The sequence below is a fragment of the Chamaea fasciata genome, unplaced genomic scaffold (genome assembly GCF_029207755.1).
Source record: "Chamaea fasciata isolate MVZ Bird 193981 ecotype frontalis unplaced genomic scaffold, bChaFas1.0.hap1 SCAF_5, whole genome shotgun sequence".
NCBI lineage: Eukaryota > Metazoa > Chordata > Aves > Passeriformes > Sylviidae > Chamaea > Chamaea fasciata.
The window spans coordinates 67,394,646-67,416,814 of NW_027094090.1; the positions used below are offsets into that span (position 1 = coordinate 67,394,646).

The 22,169-nt window shown below is 45.5% G+C and overlaps 1 protein-coding gene across 1 annotated transcript in view; it reads left to right on the forward strand.

Annotated features, from left to right (window-relative positions):
• The window catches only part of CACNA1C (calcium voltage-gated channel subunit alpha1 C), a 449,625-nt gene that overhangs the window by 364,406 nt on the left and 63,050 nt on the right, over positions 1–22,169 (forward strand). Inside the window, exons 20-31 of the mRNA XM_066184282.1 lie at positions 1,612–1,744; positions 3,338–3,467; positions 6,238–6,297; positions 6,434–6,493; positions 9,753–9,859; positions 11,320–11,407; positions 12,596–12,703; positions 13,207–13,259; positions 13,342–13,488; positions 14,348–14,549; positions 15,017–15,175; positions 16,368–16,478. Of these exons, the coding sequence (XP_066040379.1) occupies positions 1,612–1,744; positions 3,338–3,467; positions 6,238–6,297; positions 6,434–6,493; positions 9,753–9,859; positions 11,320–11,407; positions 12,596–12,703; positions 13,207–13,259; positions 13,342–13,488; positions 14,348–14,549; positions 15,017–15,175; positions 16,368–16,478 (1,358 nt within the window). The remainder of the gene's footprint in view (positions 1–1,611; positions 1,745–3,337; positions 3,468–6,237; positions 6,298–6,433; positions 6,494–9,752; positions 9,860–11,319; positions 11,408–12,595; positions 12,704–13,206; positions 13,260–13,341; positions 13,489–14,347; positions 14,550–15,016; positions 15,176–16,367; positions 16,479–22,169) is intronic.

The window sequence follows — 22,169 nt, forward strand, 5'->3', positions numbered from 1 at the left end:
GCGAGTTGGAGCTGAACTCTTGGTACTGGAAGTGTAAAGAGAGAATCCTATTTGCATGTAATAATGGCATGCATTCAAAAAGGGCACTTCTCTCCTCTCTGTGATATCCAGATCAGGATCTGTGCTGATTCATCTGTTCTTTCTGATGTGTCCTGTAACCAGATCAAGTACAGTACCTCACCCTAAAGGAGCGCCATTCCTGGAACTCATCTCCCTTTATGGACTCGAGATGAACCTTTTATTAGACTTTCTTCCTTTGCAGTGCCTGGAAGATGAATCAGTTGTATCTAACATGTCAGGCTCCTTTCTTAAAGGTTTTTGTTTGGTTGGTTTTTTTTTTTTTTCCTGTCTCGCTGATTAAGTGAGAGGATTGGGATCTTTAAAACAGCAAAATCCTATCATGTCATTTACAAAACAACATCTGACTTCAGCGGGTAGAAGAAATCCTCAAAGGCAGCAGCTTCTCTTTCACGTAGCACTTAGCCTTCATCTCTGCATTTTCTGTCTTGAGGGTGCTCCCTGCTCTGCCTGGAGATGACACAGGTTCAAGAGTCTCAGCCTCATCCCCATCTTTCTGATCTTCCCCCCAGTAAATTAGAAAAGGGGACAATTTTAAGGCTTTCTGGTTGGTGTAAGTCAATGTGCATGGGCTCCCTGCTTGTTCTGGGGCATTCATGTGATCATCCAGACACGGCCCCAGATGCAGCAGCAGCTCCGTGGACATGCTCCCAAATAGAAGAAAAACAATCTTGATAAAACTGGAGGAATGGTCAAAAGAAAAAAAAAAAAAAAAAACAAAAAAACAATATGCCCTTCAGTAAGGATGAGGTCCAAGTGCCACTTTTGGGAATAGCCAGCAGCAGAAATGCAGAGGGGGGGAGTGACAGGCCAGACTGTTGCTCTATGGGAAATAATCTGTGCTTTGTGCATATCAGACACTGATGGCGAATTAATGCCCAAGTACAATGGAAAGTCTCCACGAAGGGCATTTAACAGGAAGACAGTATTACAAGATACAAGAAGTAGTGTAGCTTTCCTCTGCTGCAGTAAAACCTCAGCTGCAGATAATCTGGCAGCGAGTAGCAGGAGTGATCACAGACCTGGGGAGCACAGCACCTCAGGAAAGGCTGCTGCTCTTCTGCTCTAGGAACCAGATATTCTCCCAGAGGCATAATATCCAGTGGTCCTCAAGTATGCAAAAGCTTTCTGCTAGAGGAAGGCAATTTTTAATTTTCTGCGCCCATGGAAAATAAGAAAACAGATAGTGGATCTAGGCCACAGCAAGAAAGACTCAAATAATCCATTAGAAGCAGCCTTTCTGTCTGTTTTCTGCAGAAGGAACTGTGAAGCATCTGAGGAGAGGGAAGTGAGAGTGTCGTAGGTGCAGCATCAATGGTTTTAGAGAGATGAGAGCAATGTCTGCCAGGGTGAGCACTGGGCAAAGGGCACTGCCTCAAAAAAAGGGCAAGGAAACTCAAGGCTTCAGCATCCTGTTTTAATGCTTCTTAGCTTTTAGCTCTGGTTATGACAGAGACAAATGCCCCAGCGCTTTGGAATGGGTTTGTATTTTGCACTAAAAGACAAAAAAAAAAAAAAAAATGCTTCTTGCAGCAGAGGAAGATGAGGAAGAACCTGAGATGCCTGTCGGCCCTCGGCCTCGCCCCATGTCGGAGCTGCACCTCAAGGAAAAGGCTGTGCCCATGCCTGATGCCAGTGCTTTTTTCATCTTCAGTCCTAACAACAGGTATTTAAGGGATTGGTTAGCCAGAGGAAGGAGGTGAAGAGCTGGTGCCCCAAAAGTTATGAGGTGCAGAGCTCCCTTCCAGCAGCTCACTCCAAAGGCTTCCTTTGACCCCGCTCTCCTTTAAGGCGTGAAATCCCATGAAACCACAGCTGCAGGGAGTACAGTGAAAACGTCCTTTAGGAGCTCGTGGCACGTGCAAAGCTCATTGAAGGCACAAATCACGAAAGCATCAGAAATAAGGGACACGGAGGGGAGTGAGTAATTGGAATTTCCCAACGTACCCAGGTCCAAACTGCAGGAGAGCCGCCATGCCATCAATCAGGTGGGAGGTGGCAGCTTCCTGTCCCCAGGGCTGCCCAAAACCCACTCCCAGAAGGGAGTCCATGTGTCTCTGCTCATTGCTGCGCATCAAGAATGAGCATAAAGGAAGAAATGAGAGGGGGAGGAGAGTCCCCAGCTCGGAGAGGAGCCTGGGGAGCACAATTCCTCTCTCCCACTTTGCCCGGGGGCTCCTGCAATGCATCTCCTGCCTTTCACACCTGCCTTTCCCAAACAGATGTGCAGGAGCTGGGGGTGGAGGGCTCTTAGGAGACAGGTGAGTTTACCTGTGCAAGGGTACAGCTCACTGCCCACTGGTCTGTGCAGCACCACGAGTTCCAGCATCTCTCCTAAAGACTCAGCCCTCAAACACAGCCCCAGAGGAAGGCAGGGCTGTACCTGCTGAATTCAGAGTCGTTTGGTTTTGGTTTTGTTTTTTTCCCAGCAGAGTTTGTGCCACTCCTCCCTGGGTATGTGTACAGGGAGGGACTGAGGATGGCTGGGGCTCGTGGACTGTAATGCTAGCTTTGCCACCCACCCCCTGTCATTTGTAGAACTAAATTAACCTCTGCAGTCATCTGAAAAATTGCTATAAGAGGGACTCGGAGCCCTAACAGCCAAGAGTGGAGCTAAATAGATTAATGAAGTGCCTGTAGAATTATGCACAGAGCTATTATGGGGTTTAACTCCTCAGATCCCGTTACCAGCATACGGAGAGTGATGTCATGGTCTCCAGTAAGCAAGTTTGATGGGAGTCTGCTCCTTCTTTACCTTTTAGTTTCCCACTAAGAGCACCTATGTTCAGCACACAACCTGCGTGGCATGATGTCTCCCAGCAGTCATCTGCTGGTGCCAGCCTGCTCTATATCCACTGTACCCTGTTAGCAAGGCAGATCCCCCACAGCTCCTGTCAAGTGACACTCCAGTCCCAGCTCAGGAAGACGATGGCACCCTAAAGCCCGTTTCTGCTGCTTTCCTCCGAAATGAATCAGGAATGGTTCCGTGAATGAAAGCACGGGATGTAATTCTGGGCTGGCAGGCTTCAGAGCACAGGGAAATCACAAAGAGCTCTTGTCGGGAGGGAGTGATTGTTCTCCGCTCAAACACATCGAGTGTGGAGAGCCAGCACTGCCCTGCACTGGTCGTGCTGGGGCAGAGGGAAGATGCTCTGCAGGGAAATCCTCTGGTCCTGCTGGCAGAAGAGGAGGGGGGAAATGTGTCCCAGGTCTTGCTGTTCTGTGACAGATGAAGCCGTGCCTCTCCTCTCTCTTGCAGGTTCCGTGTCCACTGCCATCGAATCGTCAACGACAACATCTTCACCAACCTGATCCTGTTTTTCATCCTGCTCAGCAGCATCTCCCTGGCAGCTGAGGACCCCGTGAGGCACCTCTCCTTCAGGAACCAAGTATGCTCCACATCCTCCTCCCCTGGCTGGCTATTGCAAGTGTCGTGGTGCAAGCAGACCACGACTGGAAGCCAGGAAAGGCAGAAGAGGCTGCGTCAGTGGCTCTGGGAGTGCCTGCCTTCCGTGGTTTCTGCCGTTTGTAGGCTGTGTGTGAAATCTTTAGGGTTTGCAGGAAACATGAGTCAGTGCAGAGTTTGGCCTCTAGTTCACTTCAGGAGTGTGTGTGTGTGTGTGTGTGTGTAGGGAAAGGAGGAACAGGAGGCTGAAGCAAAATCGTTGTTCCCCCAGGTTTAAAGCATTAGAAATGAGCCGTAAAAACGCTGATTGGGGATACAGATGATTCAATTTTAAAGGGATTTTCAGGTTCCCTTTGGAACGTTTGTTCTGCTGCCACATGCTGTCTTTTCAACTAAAAAGCCCGGGGCCTGATTTTCATTTTATTCACACTGGTGTAAATCAGGAGTAACATTCTTGAGTTTGATGCTTTCACTCTGGGGGAAATGGATGTCATCAAGGTTAGAACCAGACTTTTTGACCACAAGCCACAGAGATGTCATTAAATTTGAGATAACCCTCAAAAAAATATGCTGTGCTCCTCTCCTTCCCTGCCTGGGGAGAGAAGAGGAAAGCATTCAGCACAGAGATACATTCTCACCCCTCTTTCCTGACCATCCTTATTTGCCTTTTGAAACGTTCAGCGCTCCCTGAACTTTGCCAGTGGTTGTTTCCATTATTCAGGGGTCATTGCAGAAAAATGAGGAGTCAGGAGACACGTGCAAGACCTCTGAACTCTGGTGTCTGCGGTGGCATTTTGGTGCCTCGATGCCTGAAGAGTTTGCTAGGATTGAAGAGTGGGATGGGGTGGTTTTTTTTTTGTCTTGTTTAATAATAAAACCTTAATTTAATGCTCCCCGAAATATCCTGGCCTGAGCATGCATTTGAACACATATGTGCATGCAGAGAAGGTGTTAATGGAAGTCTATTCCTGAGCGTATCTCAGAGAGGCTTTGCATTTCGTCCTGAAGGAGGATGCTAAATAATCCAGCCAAACCTGTGCCACCAGTAACCCACTTGTGCACAAACGAGGGTGCACGCCATGCAGGCAAAGCTGAATGCCAATATGTATTAATGCTGCAGCATGGCAGCTGCCAGATGGGCTCCCGACATGCCACAGAAACCGTCACACAGTCTGTGGCAGAGAGATTTAAATGACAGGGGAGAAAAAAAAAGGAGTCAGAGCTGGTTTGTCCTGGATTAAAGAGCTGAAGGTTCGAGGCAAGGCAGGGTTTTGTCTATGTGAAGCCACCTGTGTCGCATGAAAGTCTGTGGTTTTAATTTTTGCAGGTACAGACGTTTAAAAAGCGTCACACAAGGGGACACTGACGAGATGTTTGGGTTGCAAATGTGGCCTTGCAAAGCAGCAAGGCAAAAGGATGTTTCTAGTTGCAATGTACGTAAATTAACATAGGTTGAAATCAAGGTCTGTCCCCTTGAGGTGGCCCTTTCTTAATTCTCTAAGGTGCAAAAATTGGTAGATCCCAAGACAGCCATGAGAAGAATTTGAGATTAAAAACTGAGCAGTGACCCGAAGAATTTTGAGTTACGTGGTAGCAGTAAGTGACACATCACCCCCATGTGACATGCAGTGTCTGCAAATCAATCCAGATTTGGATTGTGCTTAAAATAGTGCGGTGTGAAATAACCCTGGGACGTGCAGTAGCTGCCCCTCTCTGCACACCCAGCTGTAAGGGTTTAGCCACCCGTGAATCTGAGTGAGGATACAGGCACTGAGATACAATAAACTTCTGGAAGATAGGAGAGGGCATTTTCCTGGTTTAGGTTTATTAATGTTCTAGCAGCAAAGGTCTAAATTTCACAAATTATCAGTTTCCTGCGGCTTCCATGTGCTGGCCTACTGGTTTAAAACATGATTATTATAATATATACAACATCTAGGCAGTGAAGGGCATTCCTGTCCTTGATGCTGCTACTTTGAAAGCCTTTTTACACTTCTGGGCTTCTCACTGCCTCCTGTGACTGCGCTTTTTGTGGTCTGCAGTGCATGTCATGGGTATCTCCATCACCAGGCCTAAATTCCTGGGGATGACGAGCATTTCAGCTGGCTGGTTATTCAGGATGCAAATAGAAAGATGCAGGATCTAAGTCAGGCACCTCTAGCAAATGACCAAATTATGGTTGCAATACAAAGGCTGGGATTCTGTTCAGTTGGCAGAGCCTTTGTTATTCATCCTAATCCAGAGCAAATCAGGACAGAGGAAAGAAATAGCTGGAGTATGATTTTGCAGTTTGCTTTTCTTCCTTTTGAGAGAGGCACAGGACGAGACTGAATGGGAGTTAATAAGAATGAATCCCATGTTTTCCACTGAGAGACCAGGCATTCTTTTTGTTCTCAGTTTGGAATCCTATTTGGGAAAACCCTTGAATGTTCTTTATGAGATTAAAAAAAAAAAAAAAAAAAAAGAATCCTACAGCAACAAAAAAGTTATTTTGCCTCTGTAGTGCTCATGGGATTGCAACTCAGGAAAGATTTCATGTAATGTGCTTCTTGTCCTCTGTGCCAGGACCTTCACTGCATTCAACAAGACCTTGTTCCAAAACCTCTCCCTATAGAGTCCTCCCCATCCCCTCGTGGAAAGAACTCATGTCTTTGATTTTTTTTAACTGTGACTTCCCATTCGAGCGATCAGCCACTGACCTACCCTCCCCACTCCTATCCCCTTTTGTTTTTTGTTGTTTCTTTTTTTTACAGGTTCTCTTTTATTTTGATATAGTTTTTACTGTCATTTTCACCATTGAAATTGCTCTGAAGGTAAAGTGCCCATCTTCTCTGCCATTACCTGTTCACAAGCTTTCCAGTCTCCTGCCGCTCTCTGTTGCTAACACACACGCCTGTTTGTCCCTGGGTCACTCTCAGTACCACTAACCCAATTGTGCTTATTTTTCAGATCCTAGGCAATGCAGACTATGTCTTCACTAGTATCTTTACATTAGAAATTATTCTTAAGGTAACCAATCTGAGAAATACACTTCTTTTCTTTCTCGGTCTTTCTTTCTCTCTCTCTCTCTTGCTTTCTCTCTCTCTCTCTCTCTTTTTTTTTACCCCGTTATTATCTCTACACAAAGGGTTGTTTTTCTTTTCATTTGACTTTTTGGTAGCTGCTTAGATAGTCTCCTGGGAAATTTTGATATTCCAACTCATAACTGAGGGCCTATAGCAAAAAAAAAAAAAAAATGCTTTTTAGGGGAATTGCAATGAAAGGATGCAATGTTGGGAAATATAAGAGAGGACCAAGGAAAAAAAAATTGCCATCCTCTGATAAATTTCTCCCTCTACCCTTGGCCAGTCTTTCCGAACCAGGATTTTTCTGCTCGGCAAGAAACTCTGAGCACAAACACCTCTTACACAGGCTACACCCCGAGAGAAGGTCTCTGTTCTGCAGAAACCAGCCCAAAGGGTGCCTGGTGACTCCTGTGAGCTTTACAAGGTGCACAGCCAAGCAGGAGGCAGGGGGCACAGTGCAAGAAAAGCTCACTTTTTAGGTGCAGAGAGAGGAACCAAGAGTACAGATCGCTGAGACACCGAGGACAGGAGCTGCCAATGAAAATTGCTGCATCAAAAAAAAACCCCAGCTTCCCATTTCCCAGGAACGTGCTCAGTACCGAGGGGAACGCGCAGGAGAACGGTTCAGCTTGGAAGAAAATAAAAATAGGCTGCCTTGTTCTTAACTCCAATTTTCCCAAATTGGTAGGCTAATAATTTAAATAACAGTAATTGAGCAAAGTTCTGGCTTTCTAAATGCTAGGTTCACTTGGCAGCTGCTTTTTTTTTTTTGGTTTTTTTTTCCTCGGCAAGCTAGTTCTAAGTGCTGGCAGGCAGTGCCTCAGAGTTGCTCAAATTTTGCAGCTCAAGACCCTAATAACAGTATCTATGTGGAAGGCTGGCAAGCAGGGTGGCCCCCGCATATTTTTGGTAGAGAAACGTGCTTTTTTTTTTGTTTTTTTTTTTTTTAATATGACTTGAAATTACCAAAGCCATAATGTTCTCCAGGGAGATGTGCACATTATGCCTGTGTGCGGTTTGCATCTGCGTTTACACAATAAATCTGAACGTGCGCAGATCACAAAAGGCCCGTCAAGGAGAGGGGAAATATCCCAAGAGCAACGTTTGAAAACGAATTGAGAGCTCAGGGCGCCTGTTTGGACTCACAGTTACTGATTCTGCTTGCTCTGAAGGAAGTGGTAACACTCCCAATGACTTCAGTGGAAGCAGAACTTATCCCTGGGCTTTCCCAAGGTCCTCCTGCTAACTTCAGTGATTTATGGCAACATCCCTGGACGTTCTCTAAGTTCAAGTGGGAGAACAGTGCAAGGACCATCAGTTGGAGCCACTGGTTTCTCAGTGGCTGTTTCTCTGCCGCCTTGCACTGGGCACATTGTCTTGCAAAACAGCGAAGTTAATGTAAAGTGGTGAAAACGAAGGAATGCATGGCAGTGGGATGTTCAAGGCTGCAGAGGAACAAACTTCTTCTGCTCTCGGGTCGCTGATGACAACACCTGCATTCTGGTGACTGTTGGCCAAGGAGTTTTAACTGGCGTCCTAAAAGGCTGTAACTCGTTTAATTTCCCAGATGGGAGGCAGATATAGATTGTACACTCTCTGAGAGTCTCTTCTGAGATGGCAAAATCTCTCCACAGGCTTGAGAGAGCCACAATTTGTACCGAATTTAAACCCAGCAGAGCTTCCCCTCCTGATTTCAATGGTGTCTTTCTTTCAAGATTGCCATACAAAATCTAACCAGTAAAGGGCATCTTTACCACCTTTGTTATGGCAAGAACCCCTCCTCCCTTCCCCAAGTGAATGTGTCTACAAGTATAAATTCTAAGCCAAGACCAGAGTTTATACTTCCTCCCCCTCTAATTTCTGTCTGATTGATAGTCAGTTCCCTGATGTCATGGATGTTTGGTGAAGAAAATAATCTGGTACACCATGTGCCCTGAATGAAATTGTCACAGGCTGGAAACCACCAGCCAATGCACCGTCCTGAGCTACTGGTGGGAGCCAGAAAACTCCAGTTTGACTTCCCAGTTCACCCTTCTCAGCTGGAAGTCTGGCGACAGCTCAGTCTCACGGTGTCTGCCTCAGGTTACCTTAGACACCCAACTTAGGTGAGATTCAGGGGACCAAACTTAGGAAAAATCCTGTATTCCTGGATGGGGATGAGAATTCCTAATGAAAGGACATTAGCAGTTGTGGGGGATGGGGTTTCTTCAAGGCAGCTGCATTAGATCACTCACCGAGCCTGAGGTAGGTGGTACAAATACCCCATCAGCTCCCCTTCTTTAACTGTGCCAGGCTCATTCAGTCACAGTCTGTAACAGAGCTCAGTCTAAACTTTTCTCTTTGCACCGTCACTCAGTCCAGTTCTGGAGCTGTGACATCCTCCCCAAAGCCAGCAGCTTTTCTGTGCCCCTTCATACCCGGGCAGGGCAGAGCCTCCTTTGCAAAACATGTAACTCTTTTCCCTCCCCGATATTCATAACGATCACTTGCACAAAGAAATTGCCCTGTTTCAAGGAGTACAGCCTGGGCTTTGTAAGGAAAACCAAAGGGAAAAATGCAACTGCATTGAAGTAAAAACGAATGAAGATGGATAGGAAAAGGGATGTGGGATTGAGCTGAACAGAAGGAGCAAGCTGAAAAGAGCACTAATTCCTCCTGTTGTTTCAGTTCAGCTCTAAAGCATCAAATCCCTGAGGGATTCTGTTTTTCCTTCAGGAAGGGAAGGGCGATCAACTGTCCACTGCAGCTGGTCCAAGTACTGAAAAGCTACTACAGAAGAGCCCACCTTATTTTATATTTTTCATTCAATTTTGCTAAAGAGGCCTTTGTATAATACAAGTGTCCCCTGTCACTGAAGAAAAAGGGAAAAGCAGATGATAGCAAAGGGTAGTTTTTGCAAACAGCCATTCTGCTGCTTTGCTAATTCTAGACGTTATTTATCTGGTGCACTCAAGGTGCGTATTTTCCTCACTTCCTTTAGTTAGGCCTCTCACAGTTATCTTGCTGTCTTTTTCACTCTCTTTTCTTTCCGTGGGGGCTCAGCTTCTCCTTCGGGGTGTGGGGGTGAATGGTCTGCCAACAATAGGAACCCTGCCCCCCCCCCCCCCCCCCAGTTATCCACTCTGAGCACAGCCAGGTGGGTTTGGCTCCTGAGCAGCTGCTGATGGCAAAGTGTGTTTGTGTCTCCGTGTGCCTCCCTGCAGATGACTGCCTACGGGGCTTTCCTCCACAAGGGCTCCTTCTGCAGGAACTATTTCAACATCTTAGACCTGCTGGTGGTCAGCGTTTCTCTCATCTCCTTTGGGATCCAGTGAGTGAGCTATTTCCAGCTGGCTGGGTTTGGGGAGGCGGGGGGGGATTGTGGGGCTGGGAGGGATGGCTCAGGCTCGTTGTCCTCTTACCTGGGTAAGATTTTTCTCGTGAGCCTGTTGGGGTGTTCATGAGGTGTTTTAGTGAGATGGTTCAAGGCCGCTAAAATTCATCCTCCAGAGGGGAGGTGGTAACTGGGAAATGCTGCACTGGTGACCTGGAGGGGGGAATCTTTCAGAAATGAGAACAAGTCTTCTCATTTCAACAGATGAGAACAAAAAAAAAATGGGTGTATTTGGAATCGTGACGTTTAGCTTTGTTCCAAGGCCTTTTCTTTTCACTGTATCAGTTCAGGACAGCACAGTGACTTATGGTTCCTTCCCAGACTTTTCATAAGCTCTTTGGAAAATGAGGTTGGTAACGTTTTCCTAGGATGTTGTAAATCTTAGTCAATGGAAGGCCATCAAGCACTTGATGAGAGTTTTTTGAGAATCTTCAAAGTGGTAGTGGCTGTTGTGTCACGCTGCTTTCCTTTGGTTCGTCTGTTAATTTGCTTAACAATTTATGGATTTACTCAACTGCGTGGCAGGTGGGAAGTTCCCTAATTAGGAACACGCCTCTGATGAGAACCAAGCTCCCAGTTGTTACCATCAGAGCTTAGCAGCTCACGTTTGTTGCACACCAAGTCAAGCAGGGCAATTTGTAAGCTCCACTGGGCTTTTAGTCACTGTCTTAAGAATGGCACAGTTCTCATTTTGCCCTGCTGCTTCCTTCTCGCAGACCTAAGTCAGACTCTGGGTGTGTTAACATTAAAACTGTTCCCAAAATCAGTAGGAGAACATGATGTCATTGAGCACGAGGGAGATTCTCAGGCAGGGTTTTAGTCTTGGGAGGCACAGAGAGCTCTGCTGCAGAAGATGGTTGTGTTCAGTGCTTAAAAGTGAGCACATAAGTCATCCTGTTCAACTCAGAGGGAGTTTTCACATCCTTAAATTTATGCACACACTTAAATGATTTGGGGTTCAGGGGCCAAAGGCATTGTAGGATCAAACTCCAGGCTGGAGTCTCCTGGACTTTTCACTCTTCCATGAATATTTCAATGGAGAGCTGCTTTGAGCCTTATCTGAAAATGCCTTGGTAATGACTACATCTTGGCGCAATTTCTATACCATAGATATCTACAGAATCTGTTTGCCCTGCTCTAAAAATACACCTTGCCCATGTTCCATTCCTTCCCCCTTCATTAATACAGCGGAGATGATGAAAGCCAGAACAAGTAGCCAGACCTCTGGAGAAAACATCAGAAATCGGTTTCCTTACCCCCAAAGTGCCGCGGCAAAGAGTTGATTAAATACTTTACACAGTCTCAGGCTGTGCAGAATTCCACAGATCTGTCCTCGCTGCACACTCCCCACGTGGCTGTGGCTCTCAAACCTTCCAACACTTTTTTTTTTTTTCCAGGTCCAGTGCCATTAATGTGGTGAAGATCCTGCGTGTTCTGCGGGTCCTTAGACCACTGAGGGCCATCAACAGAGCCAAAGGACTAAAGGTCAGAAAAATCCCTGTGCACTCTGTAAACTATAAATTCAGTTTATTTCAGGCTTTTTGCAGTGGTCCAAGTAGTGTTTCAGCAGGATCCCAGTATGGCTGAGGTTGGAAAGGAGCTGCTCAAGCAGGGCCATTGAGAGCAGGTTGCCCAGGCTGTAGAGTCTCTCCAAGGAGAGAAACTCCACAAGCTCTCTGGATGACCTGTTCCAGAGCTCATTCACCCTGAGAGTGGAAGTGTTTCTCAGCGTTCAGATAAACCTACTCTGCTTCAGTTTGTGTCAGTGGGAACCACTGAGAAGAGCCTGGCTCTGCATCCTCCCTTCAGCCATAAATACACATTGACCAGATTCCCCTGAGCCTCCTCTCAGGTGAACACACCCAGCTCTCTCAGCCTTTTCTCACTGGAGGGATGCTCCAATCCCTGAAGTCATCTTCTTGGCTTCTTGCTGGTTTTCCTCCAGTTCACAGCTCTCTTCTACTGAGGAGCCAGGACTGGATCGGTACATCAGGCAGAGTCTCACAGGGCTGAGTAAAGGGGAAGAATCACCTCCTGCAGCCTGCCAAAAGTGCAGGTTTGCCTAATGCAGCCCAGGATACCGTTTCTCATCTTTGTAGCGAGGGCTCATATCCAACTTCGTGTCCACCAGGACTGCCAAATCCTTTTCTGACAAGCTGCTTTTCAGCTGAATGCCCCCATCAGCACAGAGGTGAAATGATGTGGTTTTCTTGGGTTACAGATGGGCCCACAACCCTAAACATAACCTTTCTGTATTAGATAAACTCCTTCCTATGTGCTGGTGGGTGCCTAACTATGAGGGAAGTTGCAGAGACCTGCGTTCTGAGTTCCTCCCCTTTTCTGCCTGCTTCTAAAAGTACAGCAAGAAATGAAACAAGCTGGTCTCCTTTCCCAAAACATTACTTGGGTAGTGGGTATTGGTTAAATAATTGTTTCTTGAATAGTAACAAATAAGTAATTAAATTAAATAATTATTTTAAATTATTTTAATAAATTAAATTATTAAACTATTAAAATAACTAAGTAATTTAAATAATTCTTTGTATTTTCAATAATTTAAATGATAAAATAATTTAAATAATAGTTTTTATTTTTATTCTTGGGCTTCTGCCTTAGCCAGAACAGTTGAGAACAAACCCAAAAATTACTTTTGTCCCTCTATTCCACTTGCAGCACGTGGTCCAGTGTGTGTTTGTGGCCATCCGAACCATCGGGAACATCGTGATTGTCACCACTTTGCTGCAGTTCATGTTTGCCTGCATTGGAGTCCAGCTGTTCAAGGTAAAACCCGTTGGGCCCATCCGTTCATCCATTACATGGAGCTGCATGAAGGGATGGGAAGGAAAAACAGCATGAAAAAGCCCGAGGAAGGGAAAATGGCATCTTTGGTGTGTAACAGGCAAGACATTTGCGGCACTGTCAGTGCTACCTGGGCTTCTGCTATTAGCAATTCTCCAAAACTGAGCTTGAACTCAGAACTCTTGCCCCTGGCACGTGCAGAACCCTTCCCCATCGTCTGTGATCAGAAGAAATGATCAGTAACGTTGTTCTTCCCTAAAAAGTTTTACACTGGCACGACGTGGTCCCAGGAAGGTGAAGGGAGGATTGGTCCTTGGAGGAAGGGGCACACCAGACAACCGTGGGGGGAGGGTTGTTCATTCCCTCCTTTGTGTCTGCTTTTACCCCCTTGCCTTTCCCCACCCTCCTGACGACAAGCGTTCAGGACACACGCGTTCAAGCACAAGTACAAACAGAAGCTCCGTTCCTCTTTCTTCCTTCCCCAGGGCAAGCTGTACAGCTGCACCGACAGCTCCAAGCAGACGGAAGCGGAGTGCAGGTGGGTTCTGGGCCTTCCCAACCCCTCCCCACGCGCTGGCAGTGCAGCTCTGCCACGCTGTGTCTCCCCTCTCCACCCACAGAGGGTACTACATCACCTACAAGGATGGGGAGGTCAGCCAGCCCATGATCCAGCCCCGCAGCTGGGAGAACAGCAAGTTCGACTTCGACAACGTCCTGACTGCCATGATGGCCCTCTTCACCGTCTCCACCTTTGAGGGCTGGCCAGAGTGAGTGTTTCCCGGGCCGGTGCAGCACTACCAATGTCCTCATTCATCCCAAAGGAGAAAATTCCGAGGCAGAGCGTAGCCTTCCCCTTTCAAAACATTTTAAAAGCTCCAGAACTTTAAATAATAGCAATAGTAGCACTGTAGCGTTGTGCTTTGTAAATTCCTCAGGGCCTGCAGGAATTTCTGTTACTGTGCTTGCAAACAGTGCAAAGCATTCTCTCTAGTCCTTAAAAGATGATTTCCAATGGTAGCAGTGATCCCAGTACTTGTTACAATTATTACGTGTGTAAATGGATGGAAAAAGCATGTCAGGTCCTTCCCAACATCGCCAGGTTTCAGTTCCCCCATGGAGTCAGCAATATGAAACACAGCAGTGCTGCCTCTGGCAGACATGGGGAGTGTTTCCAGGTCCTGCTGTCTGTGCCACGGGAATTGGGGACTCCCACAGAGTCACCCAAGGCGACATGGACGTGCAGGGTATCAGGGGCTGACCCTCACCTGTGTCACCAGGTGATGCCAACAGTGGTGTTAACAACTGTTGACTCACTTTTCTCACAAAACTCAGTTCCCAACAACTCTGCTGGGACTCTCCTGTCTTTTGTTAACTGGAGAGCACGATTTTTTTCAACTATGAAGAAATTTCACCCCTGAACGGGTTCAAATGTACAGAATTAGTAAGAGCCAGGTCTTCTCTTTTGGCAAGCATTTACACTCAGACCAGTGCAAGTCTGCACTTCCCTGAGTGAATTAATTTTGATAGAAGCAGAAGAAAATCACAAAGTTGACCTTTACAACATCACCTATAAGGCCTCAAGGCAGTTGCAGATTTTCTCTGCATTTGGCTCCTGTTTGCTTTCAGGTTGCTGTATAGGTCCATTGATTCCCACATGGAGGATGTGGGACCCATCTATAATCACAGGGTTGAGATCTCCATCTTCTTTATTATCTACATCATCATCATTGCTTTCTTCATGATGAACATCTTCGTTGGTTTCGTCATCGTCACATTTCAGGAACAAGGAGAGCAAGAGTACAAGAACTGCGAGCTGGACAAAAACCAGGTAATTTACAACACCTTGCTGTCACCAAAGGTAGAAAACGCACTGAGAATAAGCTTTTAATAGATAAATGCACACAGAGAGGAAAACGTTTAGCTTGCCAACAAGATAAAACTGTAAGCTGGCTTTGCTGACATCTTTTAGGAGTCAGGTAGAAAAAAAAAAAAAAATCTGTCTGTAAAATTTGCTCAAGGAACAACAATTATCTAAAAACGTTTGCTGTGTGCCGTTTGTTTCACTGAGATTAGGTGAGCCCAACGACAGTGCCTGGCCAAAGTAAATGGCCAAAGTAATTGCACGTAGAGCTCTTTAACAGGTGGAATATGCACATTCACATTATGATCCAACAGAAATTCTTCTATGAAGCTTTCTCAGCTCAGTAAAACGCTTGAAACGTATTTTTATGACATTTGAAGGTAGCTGAGCGCCCTGAGATTATGGGTTTTAAATGCACCCTGCCTCTCCCACAGCGCCAGTGTGTAGAGTATGCCCTGAAAGCCCGGCCCCTGAGGAGATACATCCCCAAAAACCAGTACCAGTACAAGGTTTGGTACGTGGTCAACTCCACCTATTTTGAGTACCTGATGTTCGTTCTGATCCTGCTGAACACCATCTGCCTGGCCATGCAGGTAAGTAAGCGAGCAGAAAAGCCTCCAGGTGATGACGGAGGAGAATTTGTTGGGGAAGATGCAAAAAATGGCTGAGGTTGAGGCCTCCTTTCACCTTCGCACCCTGTGTTGAGGGAGAGGGATAAGCATGTTTGGAAAACCGTTGTGCTGTGCGCACTTGTGACAACATGTGGTTGAAATGAGGAATCTAACTCTCCCCCTCTTCCTGCTAATATCTGACACTTCCAACAATTCTGTTTTGACTCGTTAAAAACAAACAAATTTCACGTTTCTAAACAGAGTCCTGCAAGTACTAGAGCCTTTCAAAAAAAATGTTGAAAATGCCTCAACGCTGTGTTTTTCCTGGCCTTGCATTCAGCTGCGGCTGAATTGTTTTTAACTGAAACTGCTTCGAATAAATCACCCTGTGCCAATGCAGAGCGTGAAAATCCATCCCAGCTGAATTTTACTGAATTTAAGCAACTACAAATGGGGTCTCCTGTAACATGAACTGGAAGGTGACCTTAGAACAAGGCAGTGCAACCAGTTTGAGTATCATGATCTGGAAATAGGGGTATGAAAAGCGAGGTGGCAACACTTGCAGAAGACACTGCTTGAATTAATCAATAGAAGATGGAGAGTAACTTCATAAGATCTTAATAAAGTTAAGTGAATGGGCAGCATGATTGCAAATTTAATTCAGGGTTGACAAATGCAAGATAATGCATATTGGAAGGATGTGATTTGAGCTGCTCGTGTACTTTGCAGAATCCTGAATTTGTGTAATTACTTGGGGAATGGCTTGGTATCATTATGGACAGCTCAGTGAAGCCCCTGCTCACTTGCGCAGTCACAACCAAACAAAAAAAGTAATCCAAGTGTTAGGGAAGGTTGAGATAATAAAAGACAATCGGGGGTTGTATTGTAACATTGTGCAAATTTATAATGAGCCCTGAATTGGAATGATAAGTACCGATTTTGGTGGCCACCCCTCAAAAAGATTCTTCTAAAAAGAGAAGATCAAGAGCCAGGTGGCAAAAATGGAGGGAGGCATGGATAGAGTGCTTATGTATGAGGGGAAATGGGAATTCTCAATTGGAAAAATGTCACACTGGGGTCTTCCTTGGCATGCAGGGAGGCTGGGAGGGGTCCTGGCATTCCTGCCTGCTGGCATGTCCTGCCCTCACACTCCTGCTGGGATGCTCTTTTCCAGCACTATGGTCAGAGCTGCATGTTCAAGGAAGCCATGAACATCCTCAACATGCTCTTCACTGGCCTCTTCACTGTGGAGATGGTCCTGAAGTTAATCGCCTTCAAACCCAAGGTAGGAGCTCTAGGAGTAGATTCCCCTGGCCTCTGTGTGTGTGTGCATGTGTGTGGGGCAGCTGTGAGGAGAAGGAGGAGGTGAAACTCTCTGATCTGTTACCCCACCAACAACTGAGCTGGACAGTTGCTCTCTGGATTGGAGTCTCACTTATATTTAAGAAATTTTTTTTTTTTTTTTTTGCTGGAGAGTAGACACACTTAAAGAAAAAGAAAAGTAACAAAAGGCAACAGCTGCTGATAGCGATTTAATAAATTTATTAAACTTACATTTAGTTAATTTTTCGCTGGAGAGTAGACACACTTTAAAAAAATAGTAAAAAAAGGCAACACCTGCTAATAGAGATGGCTCCTAGTTTTCATTAAGTTCTCACAGTGACACTCTGCTAAGGCTATAGCATGTCTTCCATTCTGAATGTTATTCTAATGCTCTCTCTCTCTCTGACTTTCCTTATATAATTTATAAATAGCGTCTCATGATTAGTCTCCTGACCCGAGTGAAGTTAATCAAGCATGACTCATTTTGAGTTATGAGCTTTGGGGAAAAAAAAAATGATAAAAATTAAATGTTTCTTCTGGGAGGGCTTCGTCTCAGTGATGGTTTGGATTGCTCTGGTTTTGAATTCATGACTTCATTGATAATATTTAGTACCCCTGAATGTTTCAGGTCCTGCCTGAAAGTATTGTCCTGTGCATTGGGCCATGATATTATTATGTTAGCGTAGCTGCACTGTGGGCTGTGATTATAACCTCCAAGCTCTTCTAGCTAAGTTCTCACAGCTGCTGCAGGACAAGGACAGAGATCCTGACCTCACAGAATTACCCAGGGCTTTCTTCTGTGAGGTTTAAATTCAGTCAGGTGTCATAAAAAGTTGAATCCAGACACCTCAATATAGGTCCCTCCTGTCGTTTCGTATCTTCAGTGGTACCTTGAGGCTTGGGGTTGTGTCTTGAAGGATGCTTTGAAACGCTGTGGAGGTGGTCAAGATGCTCTCTGAAGCATCACTTATGACATTGGTAAAAATGAGAACTTTTATGTCTGGCAGCCCTGCTTGTCCTTCGTGTTAAAGTTGTGGGGATCACTGAATTTAGCTCCTCCCAGGTGTAATCCAACATCTTCTTCATCCTCACTTCAGAAACTTTGCTCTCCATTTCTACTGAATTTGGCCTTGTTTTTTTCTTTTCAACTCCATGTTGGCTTTACTCCCACCCAGCTTCTCTCTTGCTTCCACACTTTGTAGGACTTCTTCTTGTTATGGTCACGATTTTATTTTTCACCCAAGCCAAATATCACTATCCTGTCTCAGATGTAGTTCTCTTGGAAGTTAGGAGCATCTTTGAAGTCCTGCTGAAGTTTTGGAGGGTTTTTTTGTGAGACCTCAAACACTGTCTTGGGAAATTTAGAAGCATCTTCATCTGTTTCAGCAAGGATTTTAATTTTCATGAGAGATCTACCTTTCATTCTTGAGACTTCACCGTGTCTGTTAGCAAGCAAATTTTCTGTCACTTCATGAAAGTTTTATCTGCACACCATGTACCCAGAAGCGCATCTCAGAGGCTTTATAATGCTCTTCTGATTTTGCAGTTGTGCTTTACAGGAGATCCTTGACTTTCAGGAAGATGGGAATCTCAGCAGAATTTGGCTTAGAACATTTAGGGGAGAAGTTCAGCCAGGTCAAATTCTGAGTTCTGTACGTATGCGAGGAAGGCTTTACCTGACATGGTTGCTTCTAACAGTGAGGAAATGGCATTGATGATAGTGGAAATCCTTTCTACCTCCTGTGGTTTACTTTCCTCTGTTCAATCTCCTTTTCAAGTTTTACTGCACCAAAAAAAAAAAAAAATTTAAAAAATCAGCTGAGGGTAAGCACGTATCTCTGGGTGGCAAAACATTGAAACAGGTTTCCTGGAGTAATTGTGGAATCTCTGCAGTTTGAGGATTTAAAAATAAGTTGGGGGAATCTTTAATTCAAGAGAGTTTAGGAATCTATGATCTCTCTTGAGACAGGCAAGTGGAATAGACCACAGGGCCCCTCTCAGCCCAATTTTCCATGATTCTGTAATTTCCAAACTAAATCCCCAGCTACTACACTATAGTAAAAGTGAGAGTAAAAAAGAAATTTTCCTTATGATGAGAATAGTAGAGTCTTAATGGGGTCTTTCGAGCTAGGGCTCAGACAACAACCTCAGGTGAAAGAATAGCCAGCACTAACAATAAATGTTTCAAATCCTGGTCTGTATGCCAAAGACGGTACTAACTCACACCTCTATTTTAATTGAATACCTTATTGAAAAAAAACCCCACCAACATTTTAAAAATTGAAGCAAAGGATTACAGGGAAGAAAAACAGGACTGACCTTGTGAAAAGAGCTAACACAGCACGCAGACTTCCCTCCTGCGGCATATTCACACTGAATTATGTTAAGTCCCAGTTCAGTGACTCAGGTTTGGAAAGGCAAGATTCCTTGTGTAACTTGTCATTGTAGCAGGATTTGGCTGCAGCCTTCATTGCCTGCTCTCCAAAGAAGGCAACCCTTCCTCCCAGCTGACCACTGGGACTGATGTGCACCAACATGGGGAGCACCAGCTGCTTCTCTTCAGGTTCAGCACACCAGTACTGAAGATGAACTTGCCTGGAATCTGTTCTGAAGTGGGAGTTTCCAGCCTGGAGAAAGTAGTTACCTCCATCCTCTGCTTGCCTAGGTCTTGTCAAGGCCAAACTACATTTGCAGATGGAAGTTGTCCCCAAGAACACCAGCTAGGAAAGTCCAGACGCATTTCTTTGTCGCCTGGGACAACATCATTACCTATCCCCTCTAGCCAACCAAGTCCCCCCAACAAAGAAATGAGATGCTGAGTGTCATTAGTGTTTCCCAGATGGGAAATGGCAAAATGAAATGTTCATCTCTGCTGCAGACAGATTTGGCTGTCATTTCCTCAGCAACAAAACACAAACCAGCCTTTGTTTAAGCCGCTTTGTCTCGTTTTGAATTTGTGCCCAAACATCACTCTTTTCTGTCTGAAGAACACCCTAAAATAAAAGAGCCGTGAGCTTTATGACTGACAACAAGAAAGGAGGAAACTCGGTGAGCTGAAGATGCAGATTTCCTCCTGCTGCCCATGGTGTGGCATCCACCATTACAGTGGATATTACACTATTCTGTTGGAAATGGGTTGGAAAATCATCAAGATCATTGGAGATCATCAAGTCCAGCTGTTAACCTGCCATTGCCAAGGTCCACTAAACACAGTGCAGCCCTGTGTATTACCTGCGTAACAACTGGAAAAGGTGGCAGCCTGACTGAATACAGATTTTATTACTGTATCCCTTTTTTATTTCTTCATTCCCGTTCTCTGAGGTGTCCTCCTGACTTGCTGCTCTTGACACTGGAGGTGAGAGAAGCAAACGCAATCAGTTGCACGGATAAAGAAGCAGGTTCACACACGTGCCAGTCTACAAAGAGCCAGCGTGGATAGTCCAGCCCTGCCCCTGGTTCTTGTGCTGGGAGCAAGGCTTTGCTCACTGAAAGGCTTTGCTTATTGAAAGGCCAGCTGTAGGAATAGGAAGCCAAGTCCAAGTCAGGGCTCATCTCCTCACACTTACAGAAAATATGAGAAGGGGGTTGGAAGACAAGGGCTTTCCTAACTAAACACACTGTTACTGCTGAGATTGGTTGCTCTGGTCAGCAAGTCCCGTTGAAACTTGTCCTTTGAGCTGGCCATGCTCTTTGAGCAGTGTTTTGGATTGCTGGGTCTCCTGGGAGGCCCCAGAGAAGAGGGGTACATCAGCTGGAGCAGCTGTTGCTGTGGCACATGCCAGGCTGGGACAAGAATTCTGAGGACCCTGTGGCTTTGTGTGACACTTCTTCTGATGCAGAGGGTCAGTTTCCCCATTTATTTTTGCAGGATTAATCTAAGACAGCTCATCCCTGTCTGCACTTTTGTCAGGAGGGCGTGCTAGCAGTGAGCTTTGGGGTGATTAGGGCTGCTGATAAAGAAAACATCCACTACATGCCCTGCGTCTCCTTGCAGAGTTTTAATATGCGGCTCTGAAGCAAAACTCCCAAATGGACCTCAGTGTTTGTCTTGGCTGGTGCTCATAAACTGATTCGAGACTAGTTACTCTAAAGAGACAGACTGTCTAAAAGTAATGCTGTTGAGCCAAGGCCTTTCTCTGCTTTGTTTTTCTAATTTTATAAATTCTCCAGCCGGTCTGCTGAGCTGTTTTCCAATTCCTGCATGGAGAAAGCTGCTGTTGCTGCTGCTGCTGCTTCAGGCTTTTTCCAGAGAAAACTATGGAAGGGAATGAGGTGCTGTGCTGTCTGTGGTGCTCACAGCCACCACTGCTCCAGCTTCTTCAAGAAGAAATCCCCACAGGAGCCAGCCCATGATGGGCCAGCTGCTCTACAAAACCTGCCTGGGGTTTATCTTTTCAAGTCAAAGAGAAAGACTTAAAATTCCTATTCATATGAAGCCTCACCATCTGTCAATGCACACGCTAATGTGAGGATGGATATTCCTCCAGGAATTTCAGGTCTTTCCAGCCCCCTGGAATGGGCTGTTTTCCTGATGAGCCACATCTACTTTTTTCCTTTCAGGAATCACTTCATCTGTGCCCTTCTTAGCTAGGGCAGGACCACTAATGCAAGAGCTAGGGATTTTCTCCTGCTGTGGCTGTCATCTCAAACTAGGGAAGACATATCCATGGAACTGCTGCTGGGCAGGGCATGAAGCAAAGCACATGATGATATATTTTGTCAAACCCGTGGCTGCGTGTGGAAAGGGAATCTTGGAGATTTCCTCCGTGGAATCATGACTATCGGAGAGACTGCAGATCACAAGTCTATTCCATTCACCAGACACTGTCAGCACCTTTCTTCCCCGGGTGTTTATGGATGTGACTTGTAAGGCAGCCTGTAACAAACGCCATCTGTCCTGCCTGGGAGAGCTCCTCCACTCCCTCATTTATCGCTGCTGCTTTACTCTGCATTCCTGCCATTCTTACACGTCAGTTTTTGTGCAGCAGACTTCAGGGGGCTGTTTCAAACAAGATCCCAGGAAGAGCTGTGACCCCCTGTGCAGTGGAAGTCAGAAGTGCCACCCATGGTTATTCCTGAAGGATCTACGTGTCCTCAGCGTTTCTTTTCTCCCCTGGTGCGTTTGCACTTCTTTATTCCTCTTTAAGCTCCTCTCAGTCAGCGTTTATCATGCATTTGATGTACAGATATTTCTTCTCTAAAACCTGCAAAATGACTCATCTGTTTTTGTTCCCTTTTTACCAGTACATTTCTCATACATTTATGCCTATAAACAGATCTTTGAGCAGTCTCTCCTAAAGTCACACTGGCTGCTTCATACTACTTGCATTCCTCTTTCTCACCAAAACCGTAATCTGTTATTCCTGGGTCAGGATAGAGGCTTCAACGTTTTCACAAACAGCTGAAATTTACATCCCCTTGCACCACAGAAACAATGTTGGGTCATTTTGGAAATCTAATGGTTTTTTTTGTACTTCTTCATTCCAGTACATGTAGAAATACCTGTAGAACGTAGGATGCTGGCATCATTCATCACAGTGTTTTATTTCTCCAGCTTATACAGAGAAAGGGAAGTAAAGACATCCTGCACTGATTTTAAAAAACCCCAAAAATCAGGAAAACTGGTTACAGCTGAGTGGTCTTTTGCTCAGAG